At 40.6% G+C, this 12,829-nt stretch overlaps 1 protein-coding gene and 1 long non-coding RNA gene across 2 annotated transcripts; one reads left to right on the forward strand and one right to left on the reverse strand.

Annotated features, from left to right (window-relative positions):
- Nucleotides 1-849: 849 nt before the first annotated feature.
- Nucleotides 850-7,126, reverse strand: LOC114784064 (DNA repair protein RAD51 homolog 3-like). Its single transcript, XM_028969353.1, has 8 exons — nucleotides 6,660-7,126; nucleotides 6,147-6,393; nucleotides 4,989-5,146; nucleotides 2,891-3,024; nucleotides 2,182-2,313; nucleotides 2,023-2,089; nucleotides 1,837-1,897; nucleotides 850-940 (listed from the first exon to the last, which is right to left on the reverse strand). Exons 1-8 carry the CDS (start codon nucleotides 6,775-6,777, stop codon nucleotides 850-852), a joined length of 1,008 nt encoding a protein of 335 aa, XP_028825186.1. The 5' UTR covers nucleotides 6,778-7,126.
- Nucleotides 7,127-8,998: 1,872 nt separating this feature from the next.
- On the forward strand, nucleotides 8,999-12,746 carry LOC114784065 (uncharacterized). The gene is made up of 3 exons (XR_003748762.1): nucleotides 8,999-9,058; nucleotides 9,801-9,936; nucleotides 12,604-12,746. It is a non-coding gene; the product is annotated as an uncharacterized LOC114784065 (long non-coding RNA).
- Nucleotides 12,747-12,829: the final 83 nt, after the last annotated feature.

Genomic DNA, 12,829 nt, shown 5'->3' on the forward strand with positions numbered 1-12,829 from the left:
CCTGCTCCTACGAATGAAATATAGGGTAAATTTGTGAAATCTTTTGAATTGTTCCACATTACAAAAACATATAGAAAACCACCACACCCATAACCACAAGTTATCATTTGAGAATCCCTCATTGTCAGATAAGAATTAACATCAACATTATGCAATATGCAGAATCAATATAACAGACTGCAGTGCAGGGGGCATTTTTTAACCTAGAGTTCCTTTTCCAATCAACATATCCTCAAAGTTTTAGGGTTATTTAATGTATTTTTGATAGAAAACAAATGTTTTGTTCATTGAAATAACATCAAACTGAGAGAAAATCCAGTCCAGACATTGTTAATGTTGTTAAATGATTATGGTAGCTGGAAGTGATTGATAATGAATTTAATATCTAGGTAATTGTGGAGTGGTCCATTATTATTTCATTAACCTTAAAAAACCTTTCGTAATTATCTTAGAATCTGAAAACAGTCGCGCTGATTAAAGAAGCGATATTGGTCTTCTTCAGACTAGCTGAGTATCTTGTGCATCAGCCAATGTAGGTTTCACTTAGAGAAAAGAATTTCATGCAAAACATTTAAATGGTACTGTGGATGCTACTGATACTCCTCAGTCTACACCGATCTAAGTCTACTTTCAAATCTTAAAACAAACAAAGAGATAATCTAGATAATAACTTTTTTGTGGCAAGACTGACAAATAAAATTGTCACAAATAAATACATACATAAATACACTTGCTATTTAGCTAAGATGGTGGGGTGATGAAGGAATTGTTCAAGGCATACAGTAAATACTGATGTACAATATCTGGATTAAAATATAGCACGGTGATTAGCATGGTGGGTTTTGGGATCTATGGTGTGGGAGTGTGAGCACTCCACAGTGATCTGGTATGGCAACAGTGGCCTCCATCTGGCCTGGAAGACTTGGACAGAACGGCCAACCTGTATAGAAGAACACAGGTGAGATGTGGACAGAAAGATTCCTCTAACTCTACCAGCCATTTGTTGGGCCTAGGCTCAGAACACTCTCTGTTCTCTCTCTCTCTCTCTCTCTCTCTGACCTTGTCTGTTACTGTCATGGAGCAAGAGCTTTATGGAGTCACAATTTACATGCAGACACTTCATATTTCAGAAAGGGCGATAGGGAGATTGAAATGGGTGGGGCAGAAGCCAGGAAAAAAAATTAAAGAGAGGGACAGAGAATTATGGAGCTGTCTATAGCTGCGGACAGACAGGCAGGCCAGGACAAAATGAATGCAGACTGGGTGTCAACACAAGGCAAAGCCAGACACTTGTGAGTCACCAATCAACGGTTGAGGGGTGTACGTGTGTGTATGTGTGTGTAATTTATTACTCACTCTCAGCATGCATGCATGTACATATGCGCCATATATGCACACACTCACTCTTTCAAACATCATGCGCTAAACATTCCAAAAAGCTATGATTCCTGAATTATGCTTATTTTGTCTGGATGTCTGGTCTACAAGATCTGGACACATGCTATCTGTGTCTGTTATTTTCTATTTGCTAATGCTTAGACCTCACTGACATTTAAGCATTGGCGGCTGGTCTATAAGCATCTTACTGTGGCAGTTCGCCACGCCCTCTATAAAATGGACCGTATTTGGACTAAAAATGGACAGCTTCCTGCTCTATAGATTTCTTGCTCAAAATATGCTGTAAAGAAGACAGTGATTGAGGATGGGACCGGCCAAGATAAAACATTATTTCTAAATGAACATTGAGTCCCATTGCTACAGTAACCCAACTTCCATTATAACAAGTGTTGTCATAATTGGCTATTCATGGCAATCCTAGTTGAGGTGACTGGTTACCTCCGAGCTCCTTCCCAGTAGAGGATTAGTCTCTGTGCGGCTGCATGTCCCCAGCTTTCACCTGTATGTGCACACAGAAACACATGGAAACAATGTCACAGATCAAACAATTGTGTTTAGGCAATTGGTTAAATAAATACTTCAAATAGCTTCCAAATATCATTAAATATAGTCACAAACCCTTACCAAGGGCCGGAACCATCTTGGACTGGCCATTCCACACTTTTGTGGTCATTTGATTTGTCAGCACAATCTAAAGAAAGAAATAATAATTTCACATCCAAATATTATGGTGTCTATAGGATGAACAAAAACACTGGTTATGCTGCTTATAATACCGCATACCGCTACATTGTGTTGTGTGGCAAGCTGATTGAGATGCTGGGCAAGGGCATTGAGGAGGCGGGTTCTATGAGAAAAGTCTTCAAAGTCACGCCGGAATGGGTAAGCAATGCTGTCAATCACAATCAGTCGAACCTATGAGTACAAGGGCATGTGAAGTTTATTGGTGTTATTTTAATACTCACTGTATTTATTCAATTAAACTTGGGGTCAAATGCTTCTACGTGTTCTCCCTTACTGTTACACAACTGGCTGAAAGTGTGAAAACAAATATATTTAATGAGCCATTGTGTAACTGTCTGAGGCTGCCTCCCCTATTCTCACTTACACTGAATTGTAAGTTAACGCTGTCTTCGTAATGTCTTCAAACAGTATAAGGGTGTAATGATTCTGAGCTGCACTAAATCCAGCATATGAATCAATAAAATGTCATCAAACCACAGGCTTAATTATATCTTAATTACTCCACATGTAGGCTACTAAAATTGGCTACTGTATTGCCACTTGAGTTAACCAAACGCTTATGCTATAGCCAAGCCTGATTTTTTTTTCTGACAGCATCACTAAGAAATCCTGACATCCATTTTTTTTACCAGAACTTGCAAAGTAAAAATGTTGGTATCTGGATCCATGCCCAAATCCAGTTTCAATGTTGTGTATCACTGATGTTCCAATGATAACTATAAATACTATTGTGAAAAAAAAATCATACCTCTGGGTGTTCAGACAGGAAGCTAGGCAGGAGGTAAGACTGGGCCAACAGTTTCACGTAGTCATGACAACGCATGAGGAATAGGCATGAAAGGATTTTTTCAACAGTGAACTCCTTCATGGCTTTCTGCTGTTCTAGAGAGAAAAACACAGCAGGAAGGAACAGAACACTATGTACCTCCAATTAAAGACGCAATTCTAACTCAAGTGGTCTTAAAAACTGCAAGAGCTCCAAATCATAAGGTGGCGCCTTTGTATGAATTATTGGTTTTCACCCAAACAGCAATATGTATTTACAATACTTTAATTACTTGATGCCCTTATCTAGAGTAACCGAGTAAGAACAGTCATGGATATGTGTATCATCTAAGCTACCACCACCCATACAGAGGTGGGTACTCCATTACATTTAACTGAGTAGCTTTTTGAGAAATAAACAGTTGTATAAATCATTCAATGCATAAATTAAAATGTTTGACCCCCCTCAAACAAAAGGCAGATTTTTTGAATGGAAAAAAGCCCTAGCAAGCAGGCGATTAATAAAAAAAAAACTCTTAACTAAACCATAACGACCATCTGAGAAAGAAAAACCAAATGAACTGGTGGGTCAGGCTGGACCAGATCAGCCTGCGCTCACCACATGCAGACAAGGCAGGTCTCCTATGGTTGTCCATCAGGACTGCAATGGCCATGGAATGATAGGGCAATGCAGGGGGATTGGAACATTAGCATGTTTTCCATATTTAAACTTATTTTCACTGTCGGGATAACACAACATGCTAAGACTGCAAGATTGGAAAATATTTCATATTTTGATAATATTAAAATTAGGATATCTACTGCCCATAATGAGCCGAACATGATTTAATTTTGTAGAGTGATTTCACATCAATCACGTTATTACACGAAGACCACACAGCCACTGTTTGTCAGTTAAGTTGGACAGTGAAACGCGATGACAGAGCGCAGACAGATCCTGCTGCATTACAGAATCCTCCTCCTCGGAGTCACTGTGCATTTAACTGTCCCAGAGAGTTGGCTGGAATTAGTGCTGCACGATTAATCTAATCGCAGTCTGTGCAATTACATGAACGCAAAAAGATGCGATTTAAATGATTAGTGCATGGATTGAATCGGCAACATATCACTCATTCTCTCAAAGTTTGCAAGCTGACTGAAGTCTCACTTCAGTCGAATGTGACGTGTTTGGTCACATGTCTTTAGATTCGATTTAATGGAGACCTCAGATTCGTGACTCGCATAGACATATGGGTAGACGCCGCATGACGAGCTGCATCGTACATCAAGGTCGCTGCCATATTGCAATAGGCTCTGCTGTTGAGTGAAGTGCATAAAAATACCTCACTCATGTGCTGCTTGGGGCTGTACAAACCGCTGTACGCTCAGAGCCAGATCCCGGGGGATTACATTTCATAGGTAAGGCTGGACAATTGTTTTGAATATATTTGGCCATTATAAAATCCCATTTTAAAAGTCTTAACCTTAGCTAAGATAGCCTCCAAACAACGTTTTGGTTAAACGTAAGAACTATAATACAGGATTTTATAATGGCCAAATATAATCAAAACAGTTGTTTAGCCTTACCAGGGTTTGTCGTTCGACAGTAATGTAAAGAGTTTTTGTGAATATTTAATTTTATAGAATATTGTATTTTGAAAGCACTGGGCATTTCAAGTTGTTATAAGTAGTTTGTATGTTTCACTTTGAAATGAAACATTTCACTATTAGTAATTTGTATGCGACTTTTCATTGATATACAAGCAAGTGTCCTTTATCATATTGCATATCGCAATATTGATCTCAATAATTGCAATATGTCTTTTTTCCCCAAATCGTGCAGCCCTAGCTGGAATCAGAAAATATTATACTCCACGATAAAGCAGAATGTAAAACCTGACACAGACTGTTTATGATAAGATGTATGATGAGAAATATTCTTATTAGGCTCATACCCATTAAATGTCGTTTTATGCTGGTGTTTTTGCCGCTATCATTACTCCATGGTGTAATGCCATAAGTCAAATGATCAGCAAAAAACGTGCTCCACTTCCCATTAGCAACGAATGCCCTTCTATTACCTGCATCCTCAGCCAGCAGGCTGCAGTGCTCTACTGCAGCTCGCGCCACATCGACCACCCGCTCCACCATAAAGCTGCCCTCTGTGTCGATGTACAGCGACTGGCCCTTCAGTCCCCCAAAGCACATGGGAATCTGAACATCCACGGCCAGCTGGATGCTGGAGGAACAGTAACAGAGAGATGATGCATTTATAGAAAAAGACAGACAGACAGGCTCTATAAAACCTTTCTTCCAAGGAAAGTTGTCGACAGCCAGACTGCAGAGCCGCCCACATTGGTTGATTAACACCATAACATTTGTACAGGTTACATGCGCATCTATTCATGCCTTTGCACTTACCAGTCATGAGGCAGTAACAAAGAGGCATTGGGAAGTGATGCGTGTGAGGTGTGTGGAGGACTGGCTGATGTTTTTTGTGCTTTCTTTAAATACTGGAGTTGTATGGCACCGGTACAACTTCATAAAGCCTAAATACAAAATTCAACAGGTCAGCAGTGGCTTAAGTGGGATTATAAGAAGGCTTTTTTATTTATTCTGGGTGAATTGTCAGATCTGAATGGAGTCTGATTTTTATGTAATGCCCACACTGCGACAGCTTCATACCTCTTTACATCTAATTGTATTAGACCTTGAGCTCATTAAAGGCACCTGACAAACCGTCTATTATTATTAGGGTATATATTTTTTCCACTGTGATATGGCATAATATTCTGTTACATTCTGCTTCAGTAAGTAACCTGGATTATAATTGCTCTGCCAAATAGTCTCAAACTATGCACTTTATGGAGTATCAATTGTAATTGCACTAAAATGATTACGCACGCACTGAAGGCTTCGGCAAATTGACCTTATCTAGATCTAGAATTCAATGCTGCAATACTGATGGTAGGAAATTGGATCCTTCATTTCCAGGGCTAGACTGAGGTAGTGGTCTTTAGTCTCAGCAAAGCTCTTAGGCTGTTATTTATATCTGTAATCAATCTGCGCCGTGTACAGGAATACTTCAAATTCAATCATTAATTGATAAGGAATCAATCTTTGGTGGGGGAGAACACAGTGGATGAAACAGACTGATGGAAGTTTTATTGCTTCACGTGAACTGCTCCAATCTAGAGAAATCAAGTAGAACAGTTTTGAAGAACAGGGCCCACTCTCACCAAAGCTGGGTCTTGCCCACTCCTGGAGGACCACACACCTCCATGGTCTTTCCCACTGGCACCCCTCCGCCCAAGGCCGAGTCCAGGGCAGAACAGAATGTGACGATGCTGCCCTGAGCCTGCTCTCTCTGCAGGAGCTCCAGAGCAGTCACCCCCCTGGCCACCAAGCCCCCATCGTTCACAGGCAGTGCGTCAGTGTGCAGGGTCTTCAGGATCTCTGCTGCCTCCTCCTGGGAGACGCCAACCTCTGCAACACAAAGAACACAAACATTTGCTACTCACATCAATCTGAATTTGCCCAGTTTGATTACTTCTTTTCAGTTCTACTAAAAATCATTGAAAGGGGTTTTGTAACAATGGATGAATCCTGATAAAGTTAAAGTTGCAGATCTTTCGTCATTAATTGCAATTTCCAGCTACCTGAGTCTTTTACACCCCTATGAACCAACTGGATATTGCTAAATGACTCTAAACTTTTTTTTTTTTAAACAGAACCCCCATCACACGATGTACCTTTGCTGAGCTGACCGGGCCGCAGCTCCTGCAGGTCTGCGACAGAACAAAATCCCGCACGAATCAGCTTCGCCTTGACCGACGGCGCCAGGGACGAGCTGGCGACAGTCCTCAGCATCACCCGCTGAGGACTTATACAGCTCACAGCGACCTAAACCGAGCTTGCCCGACCACAAAACCGCTGCTTAGTCTGTCTTAAATAAAGCGTGTTGCACATTAGCAGCGTAAACAAGCACTTGTCTGTGTTCTGACCCTCCCTCCAACTTCTGGAAACAGGAAGCGCCGTGTCGTCATCGCGCCCACAGAAGCGCTCCGCCGATGTCCGCGGTGCCGGTGTCTCGACATGACAGGCACTGCGTAGTAAAACACGTCTCTTAGTGACCACGGAGCGGACTCGACTCTCGCCCACGCCGGAGGACGCGTGGGTGACTCGACTCTCACGCTCACACAGGGACCACCGGCGTGACGCTTCCTCGTCACGAATCCCGCTGCCGCCCCGCAGCGGACGCCACGAGTACTGCGCCCAAATCCGGACCAGCCGTCGTTCAGGACGACTGTCCCGTTGTCGAGGTTTATCGCCCTTGAGCGGTTTCAGACTCATTGCTCCCTATCTGGCAGAAACTCCAAGAAATTACCCCAGCACTATCATAGCCGCCGATTCCTTGCCAATCTATGATCAGTAAAAGGTAACATATGCAATTCTTACGGGTTTAAGAATTTCTAATAAATGTTACAATACACGTGGATATCTGTAGATAAGTCATTTGATTTCACCTTGCACCACAATTAACCCTACAATAAGCATATAATGCTAGAGTTTTATTCATTACAGTTTATTGAACTGATTATTGAAGTTTTATTGAATTCTGATTGCATGTCTTTCGCAGTCTATTTACTGAGTTTTAGTACAGAACGAATGATGTCAGAAGTCTGGCATGTTTCACATAGACAACATATTTGTTAGCTTAAGCAGTGTGATTTATATTAACGCTGGGGTTAAGAGAGAAAGATATTTAATATTAAATGAGACATTTAAGAAAGTGTCAGCAGCACATGAAAAAAAGTTTTTTTTAATGTCCCCCTCAAGAATTACTCCTTTTTTTTTTACTGTCTAATGTCCCTCCCAACAATGATGAGGGATTTTTGCCCCTGGTCTTATACAGCCTCCTCCTTGAACCGTCACCTTATCGTGGTGTAGGAGTTTGAGAGCCCTAATGATCCTAGGAGCTATGTTGTTTGGGGCACTTGGTGCCCCTTGTAGGGGGTCTCCCATGACAAATTGGTCTTAGGTAAAGGGTGAGACAAAGAATGGTCCAGAAGACCATTCATGGAAGGAACAACAAAGAGTCAGTGTACCCAGTTTCAGTGGAGAAGCAGACTGGGGTGGTGGTCCTTGTTTTTAAGAAGGGGGACCAGAGGGTGTGTTCCAACTATAGGGTTGAAGAGGGAACTACGGCAGAAAGGAAGGCTCTCAATTTACCGGTCAATCTACGTCCCAATCCTTACATATAGTCATGAGCTTTGGTAATGACCAAAAGAACGAGATCGCGGATACAAGCTGCCGAAATAAGTTTCCTCCGTAGGGTGGCCGGGCGCAGTCTTAGAGATAGGGTGAGGAGCTCGGACACTCGGGAGGGACTCGCACATCGAGAGGTGGCCAGTTGAGGTGGTTTAACTTTTTCCATTACTAGAAGTTTTAAATCATTCATGTTAAATGCTACAAATGTGCATGCCCCAACATAGCCTGAGCATTTAAGTGGAAAGCCCTTATTAATTTTCCCATAGCTAATGTCCATTGCTGCCTTTGAGGACAACAAGGTCATGTCCTCTTTATTTTCATTCATTCATGAAAAGAAAATTATCCATGCATTAATGCCACTGGTTGCCCATTAAAATACTGGATACAGCCTCATCTCTATTATAAAATATAAATACTTATAAATATTTAAATACTTGGGTTATATAGATCGAATTAGTTTTCATACTCGTTTTATCTAATTTATTTACATAATCACATAATGAGTTCAGAAATAAGACTGTTGTTTTATTATTATGTGTTAGATATGTAAATATGTAATTCTTCTGTATTTCAGACAGTTAGCATCTGTAACAAATCAAAACCACATATATTAAATCTATTAATTAATAACATGAATAATGTTTCACAGGTTTTTGATAGAGATAGTCTTATTTTAGTCGACCAGTGCACAGCAATAATTATATATATTTCGCTATAGCTTGGTTTAAACCCGACACGTGGAAGCGGAATAACGTTTCATGTTCGCGTTTTAGACGTTCATATAACATCCGGGGTCTTGTAGTTTAATAGAAAGCTCCGCCCATATTCCAGAATTATCTACCGCCAGTTTTCTTCACTCTGCGTCGCCACCTTTATGAAGGTGAGTTACTTTTATGCAAAAGAGATTAAAGCTGTTTAATTCAACAAGTGTTGGAATCAGAAGAATATTTAGACAGTCAGTCTGGAGTGCAGAAGCCACTCAGTTGCTTTATTTTGGACCGGCGGCTGAGATGACTGTCTTCACGCTCGGTTGAAAGTGGGGCCGGTGGATCCCTCTTGTGGCGCTGCAAAAAATATTCACTTTCACGTTTATTGAAATTCATTTCTGAAACAGCGTTTTTATACATTATACAAAATGCAGTCGTCAGACACTTTCTGACAAATGCGAGTTCTCGGCTGCTGCATATGTCGAAAGTGACTAGCAGCAATTTCCGACACGACAAGCTGTCAGGTGTATCCCGACTTTACCTTAAAGTTAGTGACCTTTGAAGCCCACGAGGAAAGAGTTTGGTCTCCAAAATTAAAAATATATCTTCTTAAGAACATAGTTAAGGCACCTTAACGATAACCTTAATGCGTGGAGATTGAGATTTTTTTGCACGGGTATTGAAATTCCCAGACCGCATGCTATGATAATGCATATTGTTCCAAGTGCAGAACCTATTAGGAATTTATCATAGGTTGCATATTTTACGTGCACTCATTTTAGGTATATTTGTTGACACAGTTGTCATTTTGCTTGATAAGGTTCCTCTGAATTGGACCTGGTGTCCTGGCAGATTCTGCACAGTGAAGTGCTGAGTGAGGTTATCCCTGCTTTTCTTGTGCCTCGGGTTCTGTAGGCTGCCATGGCTGCCACAATACATGTGCCCTGTCCGGTCCGCCTAGGCAAAGTGAAAGCTGGAGGTCCTAATGCAGAGCTTCATATGTATACAACAGAGAAGAACCTGAACAAGATGGAGAAGCTTCTCAAAAACGGTACTGAGCAAGAACATTAACATTTGTTACTCTATAGGGACAATGTATTAGCTGCACAGTAGGGGTCAAATATCAGACTGGGATTCTTTCAAACAAATATCGTCAAGCTTCAGTTCAATAGGGATCGACGTTTAGCAGTGATACTCACAAATTTTCTATTATTCCCCAAATATTTTCACAGCATTGCTTGCGCCAGAAAGTTAAAAAAAAAAGACACTTTTACATTGCTGTGCTGAGCGTTGCCACGCCTGTGCTGCATGCACGCCCATCATCAAGCATGATGCATGATGCAACAGCTTAGGCTCTGACAGCAGTGTATCAGAAGATTGTAACTCATGTGAATTCTTTGTTCCGCTCTGATAATGATTAAGATTTTATACATTAATGATAAACGCTCTCTCCGAATTACGTCCCCCAGGTCTACAGTAGGGCATGCTACACACAATATGACAAAACTGCTTTCAATTTACGTACCACACAAGAGCACACGCACATTTGGGTGCTGACATGTTTTTGTACTAAATTGGTTAATTTATTTTGGTTATAGTATAGGATATATATGGATAGAGAGAGAAAAATATATATATACATTTTTAAGGTGCCCTGACTTGACTTTCTTTGCTTTTGCTGTTTGTGGGGCAGTGGTGGCCTAGCAGTTAAGGAGGCGGCCCCAAAAAGTAAAGGAGCGAGTGGGAAATTCTCTGGGCAGACAAAATATGAGAAAGGGGAGGTAACCTTTCCCCTTATGTCAACATAACGGGACAAATTCCAGATCTGACCATCTGAGCTGCTGCTCTCTGAATGGTGGAGCAGAATGTCCAAAGCACTCTTTATACATATCACCATTTCTAACCACTGCAGGATCACAGACAGGCTAGGGGAACTCAAATTAATGTTAAATAATCTCACAAAGTGAAATAAAACAAGTGAAAGCTCATGGGACCTTTTTTAAGTATTTAATTATGTAACACAATAGAGTGTATAGTATTTACATTTTTAGAATTATATTTATTAGAATTATATATTTGACTGACTTGAAAAAAAAAAGTACTTTTATGACTTTTTCCTTTGTCTGGAACATGTAGGTGTGGATGTGGACTGTGTGAATAATTTAGGACAAACCCCTCTGTTCTGTGCTTGTCTGCTGGGCCTGACCAATGCTGTTGAGCTCCTGCTGCGTTATGGTGCTGACCCCAACCAGTAAGGCCCTCTGATGGTTAACGTCGATAAAACTATACAGTGTTCAGAATTAAAAAATAAATACGACATGATGAAATAAATAACCATATGAATAAATAGGAGAATGATATTTAGTAGTAACATAAAATTGTGAAATTAACACATTTTGATAAGCATCTAATTATTGTGAAATATATTGCATTCTGCTGTATAAATGTACTTATTATTCTGAACATAATAGTTTTACCCAGCAACACAGATTATTTCAAAGGCCTTTTATTTCATTTCAGCAGTTTTTATTCCAAAATTCCTTTTTTCAGAGTCAGCCTTTTATTTCAAAATTACCTACTTATTTCATAATGCAACTTTTCAGCAGAATAACTTCGTCTGTCAATCAAGAGAGAAAGGGCGATGCTAGTTGTGCGATTGGCTGTTCCTTTGCTCAGAAATAAGACATAGCACAGGAAGTGTCAATTTAGGTCTTCTGCCTACATGCATTCTCCTATGCAGTAAAGGACGGAATAAAACTTAAGCACGGGACGTTTGTGATGGTCCATGGCTGCAGGAGAAAAGATAAGATAAGATAAGATAAACCTTTATTAGTCCCACAAGTGGGACTCAGTGAGTTACTCAGAGAAGTTGCTAATCGCTTAGAATAGTCGTTCCCAACCTAGAGATCGCAGGTGGTCCGTATGGTTGCCAAAAACCATTACAGTTTTTAAAATCCAAATAACAAACCCAATAGCGTAATCAACACTGTATAATCCTGTAGGCTGTAAATCATGGTCCGGGTCAGGTCAGGTTTGTACTCAATTTCTATAATCTTAGTCAGGCTCGGGTCCCTTCCCCTAGCACTCAACGCATGAAAAGAAATCCGGGCTTTTAAAAAGCTGTACATTGTAAGGTGAAGCAGTTGTTTATATATAAAGTACTCCTATTTTTCACGATAATTAGCTGTATATTAAAATGTGTTACAATTTTTTACAATTTTATGTTTCTATTATACATCATTCTCTTATTTATTCATTTTTTAAAATTTCATTATGTTGTATTTATTTTTGTGAAAGTAAAGTGATTGTCATTGTGAAACAGTGCAGCACACGGTGCACACAACAAAATGTGTCCTCTGTTTTTAACCATCATCCTTGGTGAGCAGTGGGCAGCCATGACAGGTGCCCGGGGAGCAGTGTGTGGGGACGGTGCTTTGCTCAGTGGCACCTCAGTGGCACCTTGGTGGCTCGGGATTAGAACCGGCAACCTTCTGATTACGGGGCAACTTCCTTAACCGCTAGGCCACCACCGCCCCATTTTTATACTCTTTGGAGTTCCATAAACATAAAACGTTAAAAAATAAGAGTTTAACATTGCCAAGTGAAAGTGAAATTGTGTGAAAAAGTTTGTAATATATCTTAACCTTTAATACTCCAATATTTTTCCTGTTGACACATATCAAAAGTATTAGCATCAAATTTCCTTTTTTGTTGATAGTCGCTGCATGGACCTTAGCACACCAGTGCATGCTGCAGTGTTTTCCTGTAACCCCTGGTTGGTGAGTGAGGTACTGGATGCTGGAGGGGACCTCAGATTGCATGACGCTGAGGGTCGCAAGCCTCAGGACTGGGCAGAAGCTGGAGCCCAAGAGCACAGTACCAGGGTATGTCATACCTTCATCACACAGTTTGTGAGCCTGGGTTGTATCAGTTTAGGAGTTTTG

Source organism: Denticeps clupeoides, unplaced genomic scaffold (genome assembly GCF_900700375.1).
Source record: "Denticeps clupeoides unplaced genomic scaffold, fDenClu1.1, whole genome shotgun sequence".
NCBI classification, from domain to species: Eukaryota; Metazoa; Chordata; class Actinopteri; order Clupeiformes; family Denticipitidae; genus Denticeps; species Denticeps clupeoides.

Bases quoted from the DNA above. Each gene is read 5' to 3' on its own strand.
- LOC114784064 (XM_028969353.1), bottom strand. From the start codon at position 6,777: ATGCTGAGGACTGTCGCCAGCTCGTCCCTGGCGCCGTCGGTCAAGGCG. The intron at 2,090-2,181 runs GTATGCGGTATT...TTCTTTCTTTAG, and splicing joins CCACACAACACAATGTAGCG to ATTGTGCTGACAAATCAAAT. The intron at 1,898-2,022 runs GTAAGGGTTTGT...GTGCACATACAG, and splicing joins CAAGATGGTTCCGGCCCTTG to GTGAAAGCTGGGGACATGCA.